Here is a 22355-nt window from a genome sequence, read left to right on the forward strand (position 1 = left end):
TCACCCACAAACAAATAACTTTAATTCTTTTTTGGAGCAGGCCTTGAGGGCGCCTGCCCCAGCCCTGTGCCACATTTATGATATAACCCATCACAGCTAGATTTAAAAAATACACAAAAATATATAATACACATTATAAAACCTAGGTTGGGTTTGGAGGTGGCCTGAGCAATATGCAAACTGTGAGGACCTTCGGGAAGCTCAGAGCAGGGTGGGGTGGGGCGGGATGAGGGAGGGGTGGGGTAAGGGAGGGAAGGACACAGTACTTCATGTGAAACTCATAAATACCTGCGGCTGAGGGGCCTGGGTGCTGGGAAGAGGCAGCAGGCAGGGCTCATCTTCAGTTCCAGACCTGGGTCTGGGGGCTGCTGCTCCAGGCCGGGAGACCGAGGTGAGGGACAACACAGGTGGTGGCACCCACCAAGGATGAACCACAGTCTCAGGCAAGACAAGACATCAAAGCCTTTGCTGGCCCTTGTCCCTGGGCCAGGGGTCTGCCCAGAGGCTGGGTCTCCATCTTCCTGTATGACCCTCCGGCCTATTTCTGAGCCTGGGCTTGTCCCCGGGGGGCCTTCCCCCACCAGGAGGCTGCTAGGGGACTTGACAAAGGATCTGGGCCAGGGAAGCTTGGGGGAGGTCAAGCAGGAGGCTCCCGAGGCCCCCTGACTAGATTGCGGGCTGATAGAGGGTGCCCAACACGTGCCGAGTACCTGCTGCTCCGCTTTTGTGCCTGGTCAGAAGCAGCTTCTCCTCCTGCCAAGGGGCCCCCAGCCCAGCTGGCCCCAGTCCCTCCTCTCCCCAACCCCCTGGGCCCAGTGCACTGCAGGGAGGTAGTGAAAACCTGGGCTCTGGGGACAGGCACTCCTGAGCAAGAGCTCCAGCTCTGCCCACCACCCCACAGTTCCTCATCCCAGACATCGAGACCACGCCCACCTTGCAGGGTCTGAGGGTGCACCAGGCACACAGCAAATACAAAGAGTGTGGGCCCCTCTCTTCTTAGCCCGACCCCACTTCCACACTCCCCTCTGGCCTGTGCTCCGCCTCCCCTCGTCTTCCCTCACCCACCCATCGCACTCCCCTTAGGGGCCAGTGGCCACATACACCTGAGCCCAAAAGTGTTCTCCCATTCAGTTGAGGCTGGGCAGAACTGGGTGATGGTCTTGGCATCCCAGCTGGGCTGCCCCAACTCTGAGCTCCCCTATCTTCTCCCACAGTTAAAGCGCAGAACAGTGGCAGGGAGTGTGTGCTCTGGGGTAAAGTGGGGAGGCCTCCTGGGTCCTGGTCCTGAGGCCTGGCAGGCAGATGAATCCTCAGTCCTGGACCCCTGGGCGTGCCAGGCAGGTGTGTGGAAAAGATGTTTGTCCTGAATCCTGGTGGTGGGGGCAGGGCACACCCTAGTCTTTGACGAGCTTGTAGACATGGTGCTGGGCCCCGTGTTCACTGGTGGAGACTTCGAAGACAAAAGCAATGACAAGCAGGGTCTCCTGGGAGTCTCGGCTCGTGACCACCTGTGGGCCGGGCAGGAAGATTCAGGTCAGGCTGCACAGGGCCAGGGGTGTAGGGGCTGAGCAGACCCTGCTCCCTTCTGCAACTCAGTCTCTTCCTCTGAACAATGAATGGGTCTGGCCACCTCCACTTTCAGGCCCCTGTGCCTGGCACCTTCCTGGGACCCCTGTAACTCTTGCATCGCCCTCACCTGCAGGATGGTAAAGTTCTCCAGGACACTGTTCATCATGTACTTCTCGGGCAGGTGTTTCAGCTTGTGGATGAAGTTGATCATGTACTCACACATGGGCGAGCGGTGGATGCGGTACACAAAGCGCCCATTCTCCAGCCTGGCATACTCGGTCTGCAGAGAAGAGGAAGGCGTCACTAAGCCAGCTTGCTCCCAGCCCCCTCGCTCAGCTGCCCGCCCCAGGCCCTCACTCACCTCCACCTTCTCCACCACCTGCTTGCCGAAGGAGCACACCTTGGTGGAGACACTGATGGTCATGCTATCAGCTGAGCTGTACTGGGAGCTGACCCCGTAGAAGGCTCCCGGGCCCTCCTGGATGGTGCTGTTGAGGTCCGCCTGGGTGGGGGGGTGGGGTAGCATTAGGAACTGGAGGCCAGAGGGCGGTTTCCCGCTTCACCACATCACAGCCCCGCCCAAGCACCTACCTCCACACTGCCCACAGGCCATGGGGAGAGAGGTGGTCAGTAGGGTGCACCCGAGTGGATGGCACAATCTGGGGGAGGGGCTGTTTGGAGTGGGGAGGGGCCAGGGCAGCTCACCCAGAACTTGACGAGGAAGAAAGCATTAGGGGGGCCCTTCTCATAGAGCTCCTTCAGTCCGCCCTTTTTCTCAGGGAACTTGTCATAGATCTGACGCACATCCACTGCCTCCAGGGGTGGGTCCGAGAAGGCGGGGTTGGTCTGGCCGATGTGCACAAACAGGTGTTTGCTGTACTGTGGGGAGGGCCCAGCCCGGGTCAGCACCTGAGCGCACAGGCCTCGGGTGGGTGGGGAGGGGCTGCAGAGACAACTGTCCCATGCTTCCCCACCCGGTGACCCCAAGCAGTGACATTGGACCACGGTGCTGGGGTCTCCCTTCACCCCACCCCTGAACACATTACCGTGTCAGGGTCTCGCTGCACCTCCATGAAGGCGGAATACTCGAGGAGCCGCAGCCGGGAAGAGGCGATGGTGCGATCCTGCCACACGGGCACAGAGGCAGCAGCTGCGGGGAGCGGAGCCAGGGGCTCGTAACCTGGGGATGAGACGTACCCTCAACGCCCTGGGTGCGAGCGCGGTTTTGTACAGACCCGCCCCCACCTGCGCAGAGCCTTTGTGTAAACTAGAAAACGGCGCCCCTTTTGGGCAGGAACCCAGGCTGGATTGTGACCCCCTGGCCAGGCGTCCCTGCACAGCGTACAACCTGCGAGACTATGCCTTGGGGGCCACAGTAGCACACACCAGTGGATTTTTTCCTTTGTCACTGTTCATGTGTGTTCTAACAGAAAATAGAAACCAGTTGAAAGGGAAAAATAAAAATGATCCAGAATACCGCCCTGGCTGGGTTGCTCAGTGGATTGAGTGCTGGCCTGGAAACCGAAGGGCCGCTAGTTTGATTCCGGGTCAGGGTATGTGCCTGGGTTGCCGGCCAGGTCCCTGGCTGGGGCCATGCTAGAGGCAACCAGTCAGTGTTTCTCTCCCTCCATCTCCCACCCTTCCCCTCTCTCTAAGAATAAAAAAAGAATTATCTGGAATCCCAACACCTAGAGAGAGTGAAGCTCTGTTCAGACATTGGTGCATTTCCTTCTAAGGAATTTTACATACGTACAACCTGTAAACACAATAGTGTTGGTTGGCGGTGTACTTGCAGCACAGTGTGAACCAACACTGTATAAGGGAAGGGGGCTATTCCTGGCCTGCCCCTCCCTGCAGATGCCACCCACTGCCCTCCCCTGCATGTGCACATGCGCACATAGCGGGCCCAGCTCTTCTGAGCAGAGCGCAGGTGCCGAGGGAGGGACAGGTGGTGGTGGCAGCCTCCTGGGGAACTTACTGCTGAGCGTCGGTGGCAGGGGCGGCTGGATGGGGTAGGCTGGCTGTGCAAAGGGCTTGATGCTGCAGACAGGAGCACAGCCTGGTTAGAGGGTCACCCCTTTCCCACCTTCCACCTGGCCTAGTCACTTGGGGTCTCATCCGGGATCCCCACAGGGAGGAGCCAGCCAGACTTTCTGCAGAGCCCAGAAATGCATGCTGACAAGCTAACTCACAAGCTTTTGCTTTCTTCCCATTTTAACTTTTGTGAAATCCTGCTGCATCTCACAATTGATGTGCACATTTGATACAGCATTTCAGCCCCACCTCAAGAGCTGTTCTCAAACTGAGGGTGTCTCTGGAAGAAAGTCACCTGAGAACTGAAGGAACCGCGTACCCTTGACTACTTCACTCGCTGACTGAGAGATGAATTCAGAGACTGAGTGAAAAATAATTGCAGGGCGGATGACAAGAGAATGAGTGGGTTGATGAATGAACCAACATGTGAGTGAATAGACAGGTGCACGAGCTCTCTTACTGGCGCTCTCCATCCTGTTCTCGAGTTAAAACTTTGCTCAGCTGTTGCGGGAACCCAGTTGGGAGGGTAAGTCTAGTGCGGTTGCCAAGGGAAAGCAGAGGGTGCGGAAGGACGCACCAGGATACTCACTCCTGTGAGGGTCCAGGCTGCTGTCCCAGGAGCGGGGGGCTGCTCCAGAACTGCAGAGACGGGACAAGGCCCAGGGGCCCTTCAGTATCCATGACCCTCACCACAGCCCGGCCCTGTGGGCAGTCCCTCGCCCCAGCCCCACCTCCCAGGACCCCTGTACCCGTGAAGAGGTGGAGAAGACGGCCTGGGGCAGAGGGGAGGGTGGGCTGAACTTGTTCTGTAGGACGCTGGCGGAGACGATCTGGGCAGAGGACATGGACGCCATGCTCTGCAGGGCTTTGTCCTTGGAGACTTGGTCCTAGGGAGGGGAGGGGTCCTGTGAGGGTTGGGCCAGGCCAGAGGCCGGACCCACCTTATCTGAGGGCCCCTCCCAGGCTCTCAGGGCTGTGGGAGCCAGGCCATCGCAGCCCCAGCTTGGCTGTGTGGGCAAAGGGGAGCCTCCGCCACCCCTTTAGTGCAGCCCACAGTAAGAAATAAGTTTATTTTAGTCCATAATTCAGCATGTACCAAAATATTTCCCCTTATTTGTGTCATGCACTGCCATATTTTCTGTTCTTTTTCATCACTGGTTCTCAAAGTGTGGTCCCTGGACCAACAGCAGCAGCGTCACCTGAAAGCCTGTTAGAGATGCATGTGCTGGGCCCCAGCTCAGACCCACGGAGTCAGAAGCTCTGGGGCCGAGGCCCAGGGATCTGCCTTCACAAGCCCTGCAGGTGACCCTGATGCAGGTTAAAGTCTGAAAGCCACTACAGTTCATTCAAAAGAAAACTGTTTGCAAACCTGTTAAATTGACTTATAATCCATAATTTGAAAATCCTACATTGGATGCTCTCCCCTCAACTCCCCCTGGGGAGGGGCAGTGCTACTTACCAGGTTCATGGCCTGTGAAGGAGAGGGAGGACGGATTAGAAGGGCGCCAGTGAAGGGCACAGACTGCGGGGGTTGTGTCTTTTCACCTCCCTCCACTCAACGCCCACCTGGCTGTCAGCTCCCTGGGAGCCCAGGGAAGCTCAGAGGCAGCTGTGGACCTTCCTCCCGCCCCACTACCACAAAGGGGGAAGGCTTGCCAGCGGGGGTGCCCTGGACAGGGTAGGATGATGAAGGACAGGTGCCCCTTGGGTCTGGCATGTCCCCTGGAGCTGTGCTATGGGCGTGGAGAGCTACGGTGGGAGGCCCAGCCCGCTGGGCAGCTATGGGCAGAGAGAAGGAGATGCAGCCTATGGGCCCTGATACGGGGCCAGGCCAGGGGAATCCTCCAGCACCGAGCAGCTGGGATTGTTGTCCCAGGAAAGGGGCAGCCATGCCCACCGCAATAGCTCTGCCAGCCAGTACCTTCCAGTGTTTCCTCCCTGCCCACCTGAGGTTCCCATGCAATCAGCAAGCAGCAGTTAGGAGGGAGGAGAAAAAGGAAAATGGAGAAGAGAGGTGGGCCTTAGTGGCCCCCGATGGTCTTCTGGCCTTCCTCCCCACCCCTGTAGGGCTGGCTGTCCTGTGGGGACAGCTCAGTCTCCAAAGGCCCATGGTGGCCTCTGGGCTTCTTGCTGCTGCTTGTGTTTCTGAGATCCCTCTCCTCTCAATAGCTCCTCAGCCCCTGCCCACCGGAGCTGGGGTCAGAGAGCTGCAATGGGCCTGGGCAGGGCCGGGCCAAGTGGCCAGGGACCCCATACCTTCAGCTTGGACTGAATTTCCCGAGATTTCCGCCTGGCTAGAACCTGCAAGTGGCTAGAGACCTGTGTAGAGAGAGAGAGAAAGAGAAAGAAAAAGAGCAGAAGTGGGAAAAGAGGCAAGAACAGAGCTTCAGCCAGAACAGAGGCACAGCAGGGCCGGAGAGCTGGCCGAGGCCAGGCCAGAGCCGTGCAGATAGCGGCGGAGGTGCTGTGTGCAAGGGGCCGAGGAGGGGCTGGAGGCCCCAGCCAGGTGCCCAACGTACCTTGATGCCGACCTGGTACTCCCGCACCTTCTTCCGGGCTAGAACCTGTATGTGGCTGGACACCTGGGGGCCGCCCCGCGCCCAGCCAGAGAGGGAAACACAGACAGTGAGGAGGCGCAGCACGGGCGGCCATGGGTAAGGAGCGCCCCAGCCCTCGTCTCTGAGAACTAACGTGAGTGGGGGGAACTCTGGGGCCCCCGTGGGCAGACACTCTGAAGCCCTGGCAATTCTGCTTTCCTCTCGGCCCTGTTTGGATCATGGGCCTGCAGCGGCTTCCAAGACCCCCCTGGGGGGGGGGTGCAGATTGTGCACACGGGCACCGGCCCAGCGAGAGCTACGTCCAGGCCAAGCCCTGCCGGCCAAGCAGCGAGCCCTGGTGTAGGACTGCATCCAACCCAGAGGAAGAGTACGAGCATCTTCTCATTTTTCCCCAAAGGGGTGAGGTTTTTTTCACTGGTACCCTCAGAGGAGACAGCTTTTTCTAACTGGCATCACAGAGGCTGGTGAGGGCCATTAGATCATACCTCAGGCCATGTTTTCTACAAACGCTCTCCACCCCCCCCCCACCCCCGGTCCCATTGCCTACACTTTCCTGTCACCCCAACAGCTTGTGGTCTATAAGCCAGGCCACCAGAAGCTTAGCTCATGCAGCTCCCTCCCCCAATGTGCCTCCTTTCACCTTGGACTAGTAAGTGGCAGTAAACATGAATACACACAATAAGTGCTCTTAATTACATTTTTTCCACAGCGCCTCCTCCCTGGCAAACCTGAACTAATCACGGTCAGGGTGTGTGTGCCATTGACTTGCACGACAGACCATCATCACTGCCGAGGATCTGACCCAGGGCCTCAGAGAGCCTAAAGGCCACTGTTTCAGCCTGGAACACAAGGGACACATGGCTGGCTTGTCCGGGCTGCTGCACAATTCATTACCAGCAACTGCTATGGCTTTTTTTGCAAGTTGTTTCTATCCCCACACAGAAACAGCTTCTTTTTATTCTTAATCAGAGACTAAAAGTTACTACGCATATGATGCTGGGCAGCCCCTCAGCTGCCTCATCTGGGGACACTGCGCAGGAGTCAGACACAGGTCCTGCGAGAGCACTGACGCTCGCTGGGCACACCTGTCGCTCCGGGCACTTTACCCGCACCGCCAGCTCATCTCCACCTCAGGGGGACACTGAGAAGGCGATGAGGAAGCACAGGCAGGAGAGGCAGCCTATCCCAGGTCACACAGCTGGAGGCTAGAGCAGGGAACTGACCCCGGTGGTCTGACTTCAGAGCCCGCCTGCTTCGCCACCAAGCTATGCAAGGTGGACTCTTTCAGACCCTTAGCACAGAGAACCATCTCCAAATGTTCAACTTGGTGACAGTTGACAGTCACATAGGGCTTTATCTTAATGTCACATTTAGCCATCTCTTTTCAATATGAAGACATTGTACTTGCTACTAATTACTGTGAATATCTGTAAAAAACCTAAAACTATATTTTTTAAATCAAAAAACCAAAATGACTCTGCTGTTAGCTCCTTGCTCTTTGAGACACATAAAGCATGCCTTGTTCTCACAGCCATAGAATGGGTCCCCTTCTAAGTAGGTATTAAGAGGACTGCCATCTGGGCAAAGTGACAAAAGCCAGCAGCTTTTAAAATTCTGAGCTTGCTGACAGTTGGTTTAATTAATTAATTTAAAAAGATTTTATTTATTTATTTTTAGAGAGAGGGGAAGGGAGAGGGGAACATCAATGTGTGGTTTACTGTCGAGCGCCCCCTATTGGGAACCTCGCCCATAACCCAGGCATGTGCCCTAACTGGGTATCGAACCAGCCAAGCTTTGGTTTGCAGGCTGGCACTCAATTCACTGAGCCACACAAGCCAGGGATGGTTTTATTTATAATTACTGTTTTATGATTTTATTTTATAATTAAAATAAAACCGCATTGAGTGGCTGGCCTTCACAGAATACCTGGCCAGGAGCAGCTGTACTGCCGAGCCAGGAACGAAGAGGCTCTGCCGCCCTCCCTGGTCTCCTCCCTAGGGCGGGTAGGATCCCTCGGCCCCTGCCCACTCTGACCAAGGCTCCTGTCACACACCTGCTGGGTGAACACGCTGGGACAGTGCCTGCTCTCCCATCTGGGACGGCTTTCTGTTTACACTGACAGTCATAATAACAGCAACAGCAGCGCCAAGTTCTTGGACAGAGTCTCCTTTGCCCTCAGTGCCTTGGCTGACTCAATGGCTGAAGGGCAGAGGCTGGGGGCAAAGCACCCCTCCCCGCAGGTAGGGAGCAGGTATTTAAACCTGGGGGTCTGACTGGTCAGTGCTTCTCGTGGGGTCCCAGCCTCCAGGGAATGGGGCCCTTGGCTGCCTGGCTCCCTGCTGCATCCCTGGTGCCTGGAACTTCTTGGTAGCTCAATACTATGCTAAATCAATCAATCAATCAATCAATCATTCAATAAGTGCGCTGTGTGCTGTGAGCTGGCCATGGGCAGCGGTCTGTAAAAGCCTGAACAAATGAGGTCGAGTCTCGGCTCCCTCTCTGGTGGGCAGACTCACAGCCTTCCTTTGAGACCATGGGTAGGACGGGTCAGGCCTCTCATATGCCCACAGGGGAACCAGGGAGGTGGATACAAGGTCCAAACCCCATCCAGACCCCAGGGGGTGGGAGAGCTGAGGGTCAGAAGAGGCCTCCACTCCTCCAGGCACCTGCCTCCAGCCTGTCACCCTCCCGGGTGCCCCACAGGCAGCCCACCCAGCAACTCCCTTCAGGTTTCTTGTCACTGCCACTCACCATTGCCACTCACTGTGCCTGGACGGCCAGCCACCCAACCATCTCTCAAGTCACTCACTGCCCTCATCATTGCCACCACCACTGCTGTTGATCTAGGTGCCTGACTCTAACCCATCGCCAACATTCCCGCTGCTTGCCACCACGGCCCCCAGCTGCCCCCGGTCCTCAGGCCTCCAGCTGACTCTCTCCCCACTGGCCCTCAGCTCTTTCTATCCTTCCCACCTCACCCCACCTCACCCGACCCTGTGGACGGAAGGCTCCTTCCTGCCTAGTGGGCTGAATCCTGGATCCACCACCTACCAGCCAAGCACCCCTGAGGAAGTTACTCGGACTTCCCCATGCCTCGGTTTCCTCATCTGTCAAATGAAGATAATTACTGTACCTACCTGGTATGGTGGCTGTGACCAATTTATTTGTTGACCAAATAAATTAATATCAAGTTAACTCTATATGGAGTCATAATTATTTGTGTATCTAACTCCCTCAACCTTGAATAATCCTCTACCCTTTTCTGCCTGGCTAAATTCTATTTCTTCTTAAAAATGAATCTTGCGTGTCCCCACCTTCAGGAAGTCTTCCTAGCTCTCCCTTCCCCGCTCCCCTTGCTGGGCTGGGTGAGAAGCTTGTCTGACTGCGAGCGCACAATGCCATCTCAGCTGTGCCCTGGCTCTGCGCTCATCCATCCACTGTCTGTCTCCACAGCTCGCCAGGGACCTTGCAGCTGCCGCAGCTGCCGGTGGGGCTTCTCTGTGGTCACTGAACTGGATTAGGGTCTTGGGAGGGATGGTGGGTGGTCAGAGAGATGAAGCAGCATGAGGGGTGAGGAGTCGTGAGGAGGGGGTGGAGTGGGGCGGGGTGGGCGAAGGCATCTCTGGGGAGGTGGGCAGCAGAGCGGTGTGATAGGTGGGGATGGAGGGGCTGGGAGAGTGTGTGCGGGCAGAGGGGCCACAGCATCAGTAGCCTCTTTACCTGCTTTCTTGTCCGAGTCTTTCCGGTCCTCAATTTAATATAGCGTGCGATCAACTCATTCCGACCTAGATCGGGGTGAGGGAAAAATGAGGGGCTGGAAGCTGGAACCCACACCAGGCCCCTCTACACCCTCTGCATTCCAGCCCCCACCTTCAGAGGCACAAGCAAGGCAGCCCAGGGTGCTGGCGAAGTCCCTGTTGCAGCCCCCACTGCCTCCAGGACCTGGGGGCTACTCAATGACGATGGGGGGGAGGGGGTTGGGGAGGGTAGGGGCAGCAGACTAGGAGGGAGGTGGAACAATGCCAGGCAGTCAGGCGGCCGGACAGGTTTCCCTGCTGACAGACAGGGCCAGGTGTGGCCCAAGGGCAGCAGGACAGCTGGGCCCCTCACTCCAGGGCCCCAGCACTGCTTCCCTCCCCCCAGGGCTCGTCGCCTGCTGCAAAGCTCTCAAGGATGTGTAGTGCTGTGTGAGGGAGGCCTGCCCGGGCCGTGGATGTCTCGGCGAACGCTGCTGAGTGGGAGAGCGTTCTGGACTGGGCTCCCTCCTAGCTGTGCTTGCATGACGGCAGACCCTGGGCAGGTCCCTTCCCTTCTCTGGTAAAACTGGCACCAAGGACTGGATGTTCCCCAACACACCTCCTACACAGATGTCTGTCAGGAAGTGTCACTGAGCATGTCACTGTGCCCTTGAGCCTGTCAGCCCTGTGTCACCGGTCACCGGTGTCTTTCCCGCCCTGTAAGAGAGCCCCACTGCTTGTCATCCGTGGGGTGGGGGCTCTGCTCGGCACCCTGGACCCTCTGAAGGCCCATAAACTGCCCAGGGCCCAGGGCTTGGGCCCAGGGGTGGGTGCGAGCATGTCAGCATCCTCAGGGTGTGTGCTTCCTACCCCCAAATCCAGGACCCCTGCCCCCTAACCTCACAGCCTCCCCAGAATGGCCACATTCTCCAAATTCTTCTTTGATGACAGAACTGGCCCCGCTGCTCCTCCCTTCCTGCCTGCCCCTCTCCACCCCACCCCCTCCACCCCATCTAAAAATATCCATGGGGCTGCCCCAGCCATCTGGGAGGTGGCCGTGGGGCCAGGCAGCCCTTGCCCTATGGAAGGTGCCCTGGAACATCTGCCTGCCCAGTGAGGGGCAGCCTGGTGCTAGGGGTGGGCGTGGCAAGTGGGTGGGGACATGGGGTAGCCCTTAGCACTGGCCCGGCTGCCTGTTGTCTGTACCACCATGGAACTGGATGCGGGGAGGGGACAGGCTGAGGGCCTGTCTCACTTAGCCATGGCTGTCAGGGAGGGTTGGAGGGAGCTGGCAAAGAGCCAGGCTGAGAAGGGTTGAGCTATCCCAAAAATGCAGCTCTGGGAGAACCCTCTCAGGGCTGGACAAGAGGGGACACTCCCTTCTCAAGGCAGGAGGTGGGCCAGGTGGCAAACAGAGGGGCCAAGGAGGGAGGGACTTGGGAGGCGGTCTGAGGAGTGAATGAATCTCTCCGGCCCTCTTCCCAGCACAGGCCCTTGCCCTAGTGGACTTCCCACCACCTTGCAGGCCTCCCCTACCAGGCCCTGCTGTGCACTGGGACTCCTGCCCCAGCCTCACCCCCCGGCTCCCCTACCAGGGGAGGGACCCTCTCCCAAGCCTAGCCTGGAGCATACTGGACTGTCCCAGTTTCCTGGGCCCACTGAGTCAACCCGAAACCTCCAGGCCAGCAGCAGGGACAGAAGCAGATTGGGGAGCTGAGGTGTGGGCCGGGCTTCGGTGGAGGAGCAGGCCTGGCGTGTTTATGAGGATCCAGACACACGGGCTTGCACGCACAGACTCGCCCACCACTGTGCGGGCTGGCAGCCTTAGGACTTGGCCAAACCGGTTGGGTGAAGGGACAGAAAGCAGGGGGAGGGGCAAGGAGGGCCAAGTGCCTCCCCCAGTCCTGTCCAGTGTCCCCATGCCTCCCCACACGCACCGTACATCTTGCCCTCGTCCGACAGGATGATCTTGCGGCGGCCGCAGGGTGGGTAGATGGCCAGGGCCTCCTGGAAGCTCTGCTCGATGTCCGGGCTCCACACCCCCTCGGCGTCGTTGTCCAGCCCCTTGTCCAGGCCCTCGGGCCCATCCTCCCGGGCCTCCCCGGGGCTGCTGCTGGTGTTCCAGCTGTTGGACGCTATTGTGCTGGTTACTCTGGGCTCTGGGCCTGAGCCCACTGGGCAGCCTGAGCCTGGGGGGCAGACACAGAGGGTTGAGGGCCAGGGTTCCCCCGGGCCATAGCAATCTCCCACCCAGGGGCAGGTGCTCTGGCCAAGGTGGAGGTGACCAGAGGTCCTGCTTATTCAGTGCTGTGTGACCTTGGGCAAGTTACTTCACCTGTTCGACCCATGGTCCTGCGAAATGAGAAAAGGGTCTCCTAGGGGTTGTGAGGGTTCACATGAAGTGGGATCACGACAGTGCCTGACGCAGAACACTCACAACGGTGCTGGCAGTGATGGGCAACAACAACAAAGCCTCACAATCCACAGCGCTTCCGTGGGGGGAAGGCACGTTCATACTCATTCAATCCTCAAACCTAAGGCTGGAGGGCATGGGGCGACGCCCACCACTCAGGTGAGGAACTAGGCTCGCAAGGCCCAGCAGCTGTCGAAGGCAGCCACGAGCAGGGAGAGGAGGATCATGAGGGCGGGGCCCTGAGAGTCTGGAGCCTTCGGAGGGGCTCCTGGGCTCACTCTGCCAGGGCCTCCTCCCTGTCATCGGGATCCCCAGCCACAGAGCCCCCACCCCTTCTTCTTTCCCCAGCACCAGAACAGCCCTGCTGAGGGCCTGCTGTGGGATGAGAAGGGTCCCAGACCAAGGAGGGGTGAGGTTCTGCCTTCCCCAAAAGATAACTCTCAAAAGCCCTGCCAAGGAACCTAACTGCGGGGCAAGAAATGCCCCAGGAATCGCAAGAGAGAGATGCTGGCTGGTGAGGGAGCAGCTGAGAAGATGCCCGGCCAACAGCCTTGCTCAACCCCACTGGCTCCTCCATCCCACTTCCTGCTCCCGCACCCCTCCGCCTACAGCAGCCCGTAAACCACCCGCACCCCCGCCCCGCCCTGGCCCACATTGTGGACAGGCCAGGGCTCTGCAAACTCTGAGTTCCCTGAAAAGCCAGGCTGGGCTGTTAATTTAGACCACACCCAGCCAGTCCCCCCCAACACGAGCAGCCCCAACCCAGCCCCTACCAGCCGTGGAATCCACATGTCCAGTATATACCAGGGTCCTGGGAGCTTCAGAGCCCAAGACGGACAGACTATGGGACTTTGCTCTGGGCCTCAGGGCAAGCAACAGCAGGCTAGGAAGGTGAGGGACCCCTCAGAAACCAGGGAGGGGAATTCTTTCTCTTCAGACATAAATTCCAGATCCTGCTGGATGGGTGGAGGGTCTCCCGGTGGAGATACCTGATTGCTTAGGAAAGCTTGAAGGGGGTGGCTAGTGGCCTGGGGTGGGGAGGGTCTGGGAGGCCTGAATGTCAGATGGACACCGAGTTTACTGACTTAATATTACTACTAATGACCGCACCTGTCGAAAGGCGGGCAGTGTTTGGGGATGTTATACATATTGACTCATTTAATTCTCACAATAACCATGGAGTAGATACTATTATCATTCCCACTTTACATCTGAGGAAATCAGTGAACAGAGAGGTTAAGTAATGTGCTCAAGAACACAGCTTGTAAGTGCTAGAGCAGGACCCAAACCCAGGCACTCTGGCTTCAGTCTTTCAAGCAAGGAGAGGGGGCTGAGAAGCGCCACCATCTATAACTAGAAAAGAAGCCAAGCTACCATGGCAACCACCCTAAATGTGGCCAGTGGGGTCCAGGCCACGGGGTCCCCCTCAGCCCTAGTGGCTGGAGCAACTTCAATGCCCCCAAGCCTGCTGTAGCCCTTTCAGTGAGGCCTCCAAGACTGGCAGGAATACCCCTCCCCTGCGGGAGAGCAGCCGGGGCGAGAGGAAGCCACGCTCCAGACCAGGCAGGGGCCTACTCCTCTGCTCCCACCGGCCTCTCACCCCGTCACCATCCTCTCAACTCTCACGGCCAAGTTCTTGGAGTGTGAGGGGACAGGGACTCTGTGGGCCCCAGAGACTCCTGTACTGGACACTGGGATACAGGCTGACACAGTCACAAGCTGTCAGAGGGGAGGCAGAAGAGGGACTTCAGTGGGCTAAGAGCCCTCTCAGCAGAGTCTGCAACCCATTTCCCACCAAACCCTTCCCTGTGGACACCCTCAGAGTGGCGGAGGCTCAGCGCACGCCCCCCCCACCCCCCGCAGCCGACTTTCAAAGCAACTTTCCTGTCTCCCCCAAGTCCCTGTCCCCTCCCCTCATCCAGGCGGTGGCCCCCCTTCTGGAGTGATGTCAGCCCCGCCCCGCCCCCCCGCAGGAGCACTGTGGCCAAATATGGCGAACACAGCAGCACTTGGGGGCCGGGACAGACTGGGGGGGCGGGGCAGCCCCTGGCTGGGACCGCTGGCAGCTGGTGAGGGGGAGGGGAGCCAGGGGGTGGCCACAAGGACAGTCAAGGAGAGAAGGACCACCACTGGTTCCTTCCGCTGGTTCACAGGCACTTGCAAGACCCACCTTCTAGGAACATTCGTGTGGGAAGACTCACCCACGCAGGGGGCCCCCACACCACACAGCCATGCACAGGAGCACATGCATGCAGGTACGCTCTGTGGGTGCCTGGGTGACACCCACACAGAACATGTGTACCTCCAGGCTGAAGCATGCCCATGGGCAATGGTGGGCAGGCAACTGTACCAGGCTGGGGGCTGAACTGGGGTCCTGTCCTCCTGCACGCTGAGGAGGGGGCCAGCCTGAGGGGGCCCGCCTGGCTGCCCTGGTCTTCCCAGAGTCACTGCTGTGGGATGAGGACAGAGACCAGTGTGTACCCATCCTCCTCTCCTTAGATCCCACAGCTCTGGGACCCAACCCCGGGGGGTGAGGGAGGAGGCTATGGGCTCCTCAGACAGCTGCAAGGCTGGATGGAGGCACATGTGGGACTCAGGCATGGGGGTGGGGGAGGGCTCCCCAGGGCCGTGCCTGGGGTGAGAGGGCAGGCCCCTGGGATGGCAGCCCCAGGGAGGGCAGGGTCTCATCTCCCCTGCACAGAGAGGGTAGCGAGGCCTGGCAGGCTCCCCACCCCCAGCCCCCAGCCCCTTGTTGATGCTTGCCCAGGTGTCTAGAACCTCTGCTTTGCTGGGCTTTGACATCGAGAGGGGAGAGAGGAGGAAAGACCCAAGTAGGGGGCAAGGGGGTGGAGCTTGAGACAGGCTAGAGGAGAAGGGGGAGACAGTGTGGGGGAAGGTTGGAGGGTGGGGAGAGAGAGGAGGGGCTAAAAGGGTCGTAAGGGGCAAGGTCAATACAGCCCCCTGTAAGGAGGTACAGCCCCCTGTAAGGAGGAGGAGGACAAGCCAGGAGGGAGAGAGAGCAGGGAGACAAATGACAGAAAGACCCAGAGGCCAGGGCGGATCTGGAAAGAAGGGAAGAAGCCAGTGCTGGAGACTGGGGTCAGCCACTAGGCGGTGTCCAGGACATCCCCTCTCTTGTCCTGTTTGTTCCTCCCACCTCCTCACAGACGACCTCTCAGCAGAGGCCCTGGGATTACAAAAGGCTTCAGGCCTCCCCTGGCCTCATAGACCCCTGCCCTCAGTCTGACCAGCCAGGGCCTCTGGTGTCAGAGCCAGAAGTGCCTCTGGGTGGTGGAAGGGATGGGAGCTGGAAGGCTGTGTGAGCGGGCTTTGGGGCCCTGGGGGGATAAGGGGCACCTTGCTGTCCACTCCCCACCCTGGGGGCCCTGCGCCGGGCCTGCTGGAATAACTGGCTGGACAGCTCCAGGGATGGAGGCCAGAGCTGGGGCTGCTGCAGAGGCTCCAGGCGCCTGCCGGCCAGGCACCCTCCCTGCCCCCCCACCGCCGCAGTCTCCTTTTCAAGGTTGGGGGACAGGTCTGAAGCGTGGGTTCCCCGAGAGCCTTCACCTTGATGGGTGGGGAATGCAGACAAGGCAAGTCCAGGCAGGGGTCCCCCCGACTCTTAATCCCTCCCCCTGTACCAGCCCCACTGGGAGAACAAACTGAGCCCGGTGACCCTACTTGGTCTGGGAGCCAGCAGCTGTCCATTCTTGCTGGGACCCCAGCCCCTCAAATTGTAGGAAGAATCCGAGGTTCCACCCCAAATCCTGCCCCAAACCTGGGCTGGCCTGGCCTGGCCCGGAGGGTGAGGGTGGGGAGGGCAGTTGCTGAGGGCTAATCTAGCCTCCCCACCCCCTGCCTCCCCGCTTTCTCCACACCCACCCCACAGCGAGGCCAGCTGTTCTCCAGCTGCCACTGGCTCTCACCCTAGAAGTGGCCCTACTCTGGGTGGGACCTGAGAGTGGGAAGGGGTGGGGATGGTGCCTGCCTCCCCCAGCTTCTGTCCAGCGACCCCTGAGGGACCCTGCCAAGTGGCCACCCCCTGCCAGGCTGGGGAGGGAGTACCCTCTTCCCTGGAGCAGGGTTGGGATTTTCACAGGAGGAAGCAATTTTCAGAGCCGGTTGGGAGGGAGGCGGGGGGGGGGGGGCTCCTCCCCTCTCCTCTGCTTATTAATGTGCTTCTAGTTTGGGAATCAAAATTCTGTGCACCCCTCCTGCAGTCCCACCAGACAGGGCATGGGCTTCTCAGGGAGTGGAGGGCCTAGGGTAGCCCCCGCTAGCTTCTTTTTTCAAAGTTGTTCCTCACTGTCAGCGCTCCCCCCACCAGCAGGGAGCAGGTAGAGACTCAGAGCCCTCAAACTGCCCGCAGAGAAAAGGGGCCAGTTCCCAGTCCCGCCTTCTCCCCACCTGGAGGTTCTGTCCTGTCCCGTCTCCNGGGCCTCCTCCCCTCTCCTCTGCTTATTAATGTGCTTCTAGTTTGGGAATCAAAATTCTGTGCACCCCTCTTGCAGTCCCACCAGACAGGGCATGGGCTTCTCAGGGAGTGGAGGGCCTGGGGTAGCCCCCGCTAGCTTCTTTTTTCAAAGTTGTTCCTCACTGTCAGCGCTCCCCCCACCAGCAGGGAGCAGGTAGAGACTCAGAGCCCTCAAACTGCCCGCAGAGAAAAGGGGCCAGTTCCCAGTCCCGCCTTCTCCCCACCTGGAGGTTCTGTCCTGTCCCGTCTCCTCCCACTCCGCCAAGGCCCGGTGTTCAAGTTTGGGAGGAACAGAGATAAGCTGAAGGGGAACTTGGGGAATGGTCCCACAGCTCTCACTCACGTCAGTGCCTGCCACCTCAGCCTGCCTGCACCCAGGCCCCTGTGCCCCGAGTCACCCCCAGCTGCCACCGGTCGCTCAGTCAATCGCCAGACCACGGGAGTCCCAGTGCTGCCCATCCACACACGGGCTTTTCTTGCACACGCCCTCTCCACGCTGCCCAGCGCCCACCATTGCCTGCATCTCTTCCTTTCTGTTTTTTTAAAAAAACTTACTGTGATAAAATAGATATAACATAAAATTTACTATTTTAACTATTTTTATGTGCACAATTCAGCGGCATCAAGTACATTCCTTCTTGTTTTTAACAGCTATCTGTTTGATGGTCCTGCACACAGACGCCGCAGGCTTCGGCCTCGCAGGCCCCCAGCTTGCCACATGGTCCCCCGCACCACGCCCACTGCAGCCCCGAAGGGTGTCATCCCATGTCCTGTAGCTCCGAACCATCACAGAGAGTGACCACCCACAGAGTCAGTCTCGGGGACACCCCGGTTCCTCTCGCACGCAGCAGCGCACATGCAGCTTCTCCCTCGCGCTCAGTCTCACCTGAGCACCTCACTTCGCGCCCAGTGTGTCCCCACACTGTGGGAGAGTGCTCACACCGCATTAGACATGGTCCCCCACGTCCCAGTGGTTTCCCCTCACACACACACAGACACGCTCCGTATTGACACCTTGTCATGCACAGTCACACACAGTCCACCAGAGTATCTATAAACCTGAGACCATCTCTGACGCTTTTCACATTTACAGCATGACAAGTAGTCACGCCACAGCATCACACACCGCAGAGAACGTTGCCCAGCCTACTGACACACCCAGCATCAGATTGTCACTGTGCCCCTCACCCATGGTCAGTGTCCGAATCCCACACAGCAGCAGACACAGGCTCACACCGACAGCCAGGCTGACAGCTCCTCTCACAGACGTGCCCCGTGAGATGGCGCTCACAACCACACACTAAGAGCACCATTCACACCGTGCCTCTCATGTATATGCAGTGTCCATCACATACGTGTGTTACAAAGTCACAACATCACATACAGTTTCTCTCATGCATCTGCCCAGCCTCACATGCAGTCACACACACAAACCGGTTTTGCCTGGTTCCCTCACACTGGCACCCACCCCACACGCAGACTTGCCCACACAGGACGGCCCACTCCGTTTCTCTCACACACTTCCAGCGTCACACACAGTTGCACTCCCATTTCCCTCAGTCACTTCCTGTCCTCCAGGGCTGGCAGGGCGCACAGGAAACAATCAGCTCTCTAGGAAACCTCAGGGGCCTGGGCGTCAGGATCTGCAGTGACAGGCTTCTCTGGCCCCTGGGCCCCTGCCTACAGCCTCCTGTGGGACCCCGAGGGGACAGGTGGAGCCCTCTCCCATTCAGTGTCCTCTTGGGAGGGGCAGCCCCTCTTCTGCAGACCACCCTAGGCTGGCAGAGCACCAGGACGGAGGGCAGGGTAGGGCAAGACCATGAGGACAGAGCCGAGGTCATCTGCTGACTTCTGCTTCAGCTCTGCCCAGAGAGGCTTCTGCCATGGCCCCAGGGCTGCCCGAGAGGTCCACAGAGACGTAGGTCCTCAAGGCCACCCTTGGCACCTCACAGCTTCTGCAGCTTCCATGTGGGAAGAAGACAGTGTGACCTCTGAGCCACCTCCTCAGAAAACTGCAGTATTTAGAGCCATCATGGTCCCCCAGTTCCCTGGGGCCTGGCACGACCAGCACCCTTCCCCACCCTCCTCACTGGGAGCCAAAGCCTCTGCTCGCCTCTGCTCCCCTCCACTCCCTGAGGGAGGAGATGGGCAGGACGGATAGTTTCAGCACCCTTCCAGCTTGACATCGAGCCCCTAGAGGGGTCTGGGAGTAAGGCAGAGGGGCCCGCCATCCAAGCGGCCTCTGAAAGCCATTCATCCCAACCAGCCTTGCCAGACCACATTGGCACTTCAGAGGGCAAGTTCCCCCAACTCCACCTGGCCTCCCTGTCCCTCAGCCCCTGCTGCTCGCAACCGTTTTTAGCCATGCTAAAAACGGGCCTGGTTCAGCTACTCCTCGGTCACCTCCTCATTTGTCCTCACCTTCTTCCTTAGGCCACTGGATCACCTACCTACTCACCTCTCCTGACCCCCCAAGGTTTAGGTTCCATAGTGGGAGGGGAAGGAAGGCTGCCTGACTAGGATACAGGAACTCTGGGAGGGGCTGGGTGAAAAGCGATCTGAGAAGTCACTTATTATAAGCAGGGAAACTGAGGCCCAAAAAGGCCCACCAAGATTACACAACTTCTTAAAGTCCAGCTGGGCTCTGGCTGGTGTGGCTTAGTGGATAGGGTGCTGGTCTGTGAACTGAAAGGTCGCTGGTTTGATTCCCATTCAGGGCACAGGCCTGGGTTGCAGGCCGGGTCCCTAGTCAGGGGCATGTACAAGAGACAACTGGTTGACGTATCTCTCACACATCAATTTTTCTCTCCCTCTCTTTTTCCTTCTCCTCCCTCTCTCTAAATATAAATAAATAAAATCTTAGAAAAATAAAGTCCAGCTGGAAGCAGATACTTAATTTCTTGACCTCCTCTGTTGAGGTGTTTCCTTCTAGTTTTAATATTTCCTCAACTGGCAGAATGTATCAGGTTCTGGTACATTTTGAGAGTGAGGGCAGGGGCAAGAGCAGGGTCAGGGACAGACAGGCAGACAAACAGACACACACACAGCTTGGTCCTCCCAATTACTGACCATCCTAGTCAGTCATTCTCCAGCCCAAATGCACGGATTAATGTTAATTATTGTCCCCCCCCAGGGGGCCAGGGGAAGAAGGCCCAAGAAGTTGGACTCCCATCGGCTCCCACCCTCTCTCTGAGGGGGCATCCAGGACCCAGGAAGTCACCTTCACCAGAGTCTTAGTTCCTAGAAGATACATGAGTCCATCCCTGCCCACAGAGTGAGCAGGGACTCAGATGTCCGCAGAATGTCCTGGGGTGACTGACATCCCTTGGAAAAGGAACTACAAAAATCTGGAGGAGAGGACGACATAATGCTCCCAAATCTTCAGCTTTCGGAGACTCTGGATTTCCCTCTTTGCCCCAGGCTGCCCCCAGCATTCCGGCAAAACAGTTCCTGCCCTGGAATGGAACATGCGCACATAGAACCAGGCCGCAGAAGACAGGACACAGAGCCACCACAGGGCGCCAGCCCCTCAGGGCTGTGTCCAGCCCTCACCCCTATCCCCTGATCTCCTGGGCTACAAGTCCAGGCCTGACCTGGTTCTGCCTCCAGCTGGAAAGAGGGAAGACAGAGGGAGGTGCCCCCTGAGAAGCCCTCCCCGAGGCCCTCATCCTCACTCGTCTGGAAAGAATCTCTCAGCCCTGGATCAGGGCCCCTCTCCTAGCAAGGTGACAGAGTGGGGCTTCAACGTCAGAGGGTCTGAGCTAGGCTGGAGATCAGACGCGGAGAGGCGGTCCCGGCCTTCCCTCCCCGGGCAGGGATAAAGGGCATGACAGACAGTGGTGATGGTGGTGATGGTGGTGATGGTGGTGAGGACAATCCGCCTTCAAATCTAAAGTCTAAACAAGGGCTCTGAGGAAGCGTGGCTAAGAGAAGGCCCCAGATCCAGCCACCTCGGCAGCGAGGCTCACAGCGCTCAGGACAGGAACTCTGAACATCCAGCCCAACACAGGCGGCAGACCTGGAGGGAACGTACGCCCCTGTCTCTCAGGGGGCTCAGGGGGCTCGGCTTTACTCCCAGCACCTTCCACAATCTAGCGCAGCCGCGGACACCACGCGCAGGAGCCGGAGTCAGCGCCCGGGAGCCGGGCCCGAGGCCCAAGAGGCCTGCGTGAAGCTGGCGCCGGGCGGGCTCCGCGAGAGCGCGAGCTTGGAGTCCAAAGGGCGGCGAGGCCCCGGACTGGGCGCCCGGGGTACGAGCGCCTCCGTGGCAGCCCTTCCAACCGTGCGGCCCCAGACCCTTGCCTTGACACCCCAAAGAGGGGCGTTGGGACAGCGGTTGGCACCGGGGGGCGATCTCCCGGCTCCCCTACCGTCCCGAACCCACCCGTCCGGGTCGCGGCGGGGTGAGAGGGGTGGGCGGGGTTTCCCGGAGAGCTCCCCGCTTCCCCCTAAACTTTCCGGCACCCAAATCCGGGGTTCCGTCTTAGGCTGGACAATAGTTCGGGGAACCAGCCTCCCTCGAGTACCCCCCCCCCATTCCCCAACCAACCGACCAAACCACCTACCCAGCAGGGCCTCCTTCGGGAGTCCGCCCGGCTCACCTGGTCCAAGCTGGCTGGGGCGCTCCGCCGGGCCCGAGGGAGCTGAGAGGGGGGCTGGGGAAGGGGGGTCGTGGGGAGGGGGCTGGCCGGAACGTGCGGAATGAGCCGGGCTGGAGCGGGAGGCGCCGAGCGCGGAGGAGGGAGCGAGCGCGACGGAAAGTTTGTGTTGAGGAGCCCGGCTGGGGGTGGGGGCCGCGAGACGGAGGGGGCGGGGCGCTCGGGGCGGGGCTCCGGTCGGGGGCGGGGCCACGCGGGCGGCCGCCCGCCCCGGGCTTCGCCGCGGGAGACCGCACAGGCCTGCCTGCGCCCTGGCGCCTGGTTCCTCGCCCGGGGGTGCGACGCTCCCAACCTAAACGGGCCTAAACCCAGGGCCCCACCGGGGTTTGGGACTCCGGCCTGGGCGGGGCAGAGGGCGGAGCTCCCGCCTGGAAAACCGATTCCCGTCGGTGTCCGGGCCCGGGTGCGGCGGCACGAAGAGCACCGTGGAGCTGGAGCGCATGGGCCTCCGGGCTCCCCACCCGCCGCCGAGGCAGAGCTCCCTCTCCCGCCTGAGCTCCCGGCCCCGCTCCGGGGCCCAGACCCGGCCCCGCCCTGGTGGCTGCGCCCGCCCCGCCCAGACCTGGTCTGTCTGGTTCTCCCCGAGAGGCTTGTTTCTCGAATTTCTCCCTTTCCCCCTCTTCCCGGACCTCCGGGGCCCTCTCTGGCGGCCCGGCTCCCCCGGGGCCCCGCGGGGGGCGCGCGGACGCGGCGAGCTCGCCGAGTTTCGCTAGGACAGGCTACGGGCGCGGGGGAGGGAACGCGCGAACGCCCGGGGCCAGGGCGGGAGCGGGCGAGGACAGCCTCCTGCCCGCCCTCCCGACCCCTTCCGCCGCCCCGTCCTTCGCACGCGCTGAAGAACCACTGCTCCGCTTGGCCTGGGACGCAGCTTTATTGGGGATGTGCGTGCCCGGCCCTCGTTCTCCACCACCC

General features: G+C 59.5%; 1 protein-coding gene across 1 annotated transcript; it reads right to left on the reverse strand.

Annotated features, from left to right (window-relative positions):
• Nucleotides 1-21885, reverse strand: TEAD3 (TEA domain transcription factor 3). Its single transcript, XM_037052861.1, has 15 exons — nt 21764-21885; nt 21387-21658; nt 11836-12087; nt 9882-9946; nt 6123-6185; nt 5860-5922; nt 5063-5074; nt 4353-4490; nt 4193-4242; nt 3548-3609; nt 2616-2749; nt 2275-2448; nt 1931-2071; nt 1697-1849; nt 1-1508 (listed from the first exon to the last, which is right to left on the reverse strand). The coding sequence occupies exons 1-15, from the start codon at nt 21883-21885 to the stop codon at nt 1395-1397; spliced, it is 1815 nt and encodes a 604-aa protein (XP_036908756.1). The 3' UTR covers nt 1-1394.
• Between the last annotated feature and the right edge of the window lie 470 nt (nt 21886-22355).

The sequence above is a fragment of the Sturnira hondurensis genome, unplaced genomic scaffold (assembly GCF_014824575.4).
Source record: "Sturnira hondurensis isolate 20B ecotype Veracruz unplaced genomic scaffold, ASM1482457v3 Scaffold0007578, whole genome shotgun sequence".
Lineage (NCBI taxonomy): Eukaryota > Metazoa > Chordata > Mammalia > Chiroptera > Phyllostomidae > Sturnira > Sturnira hondurensis.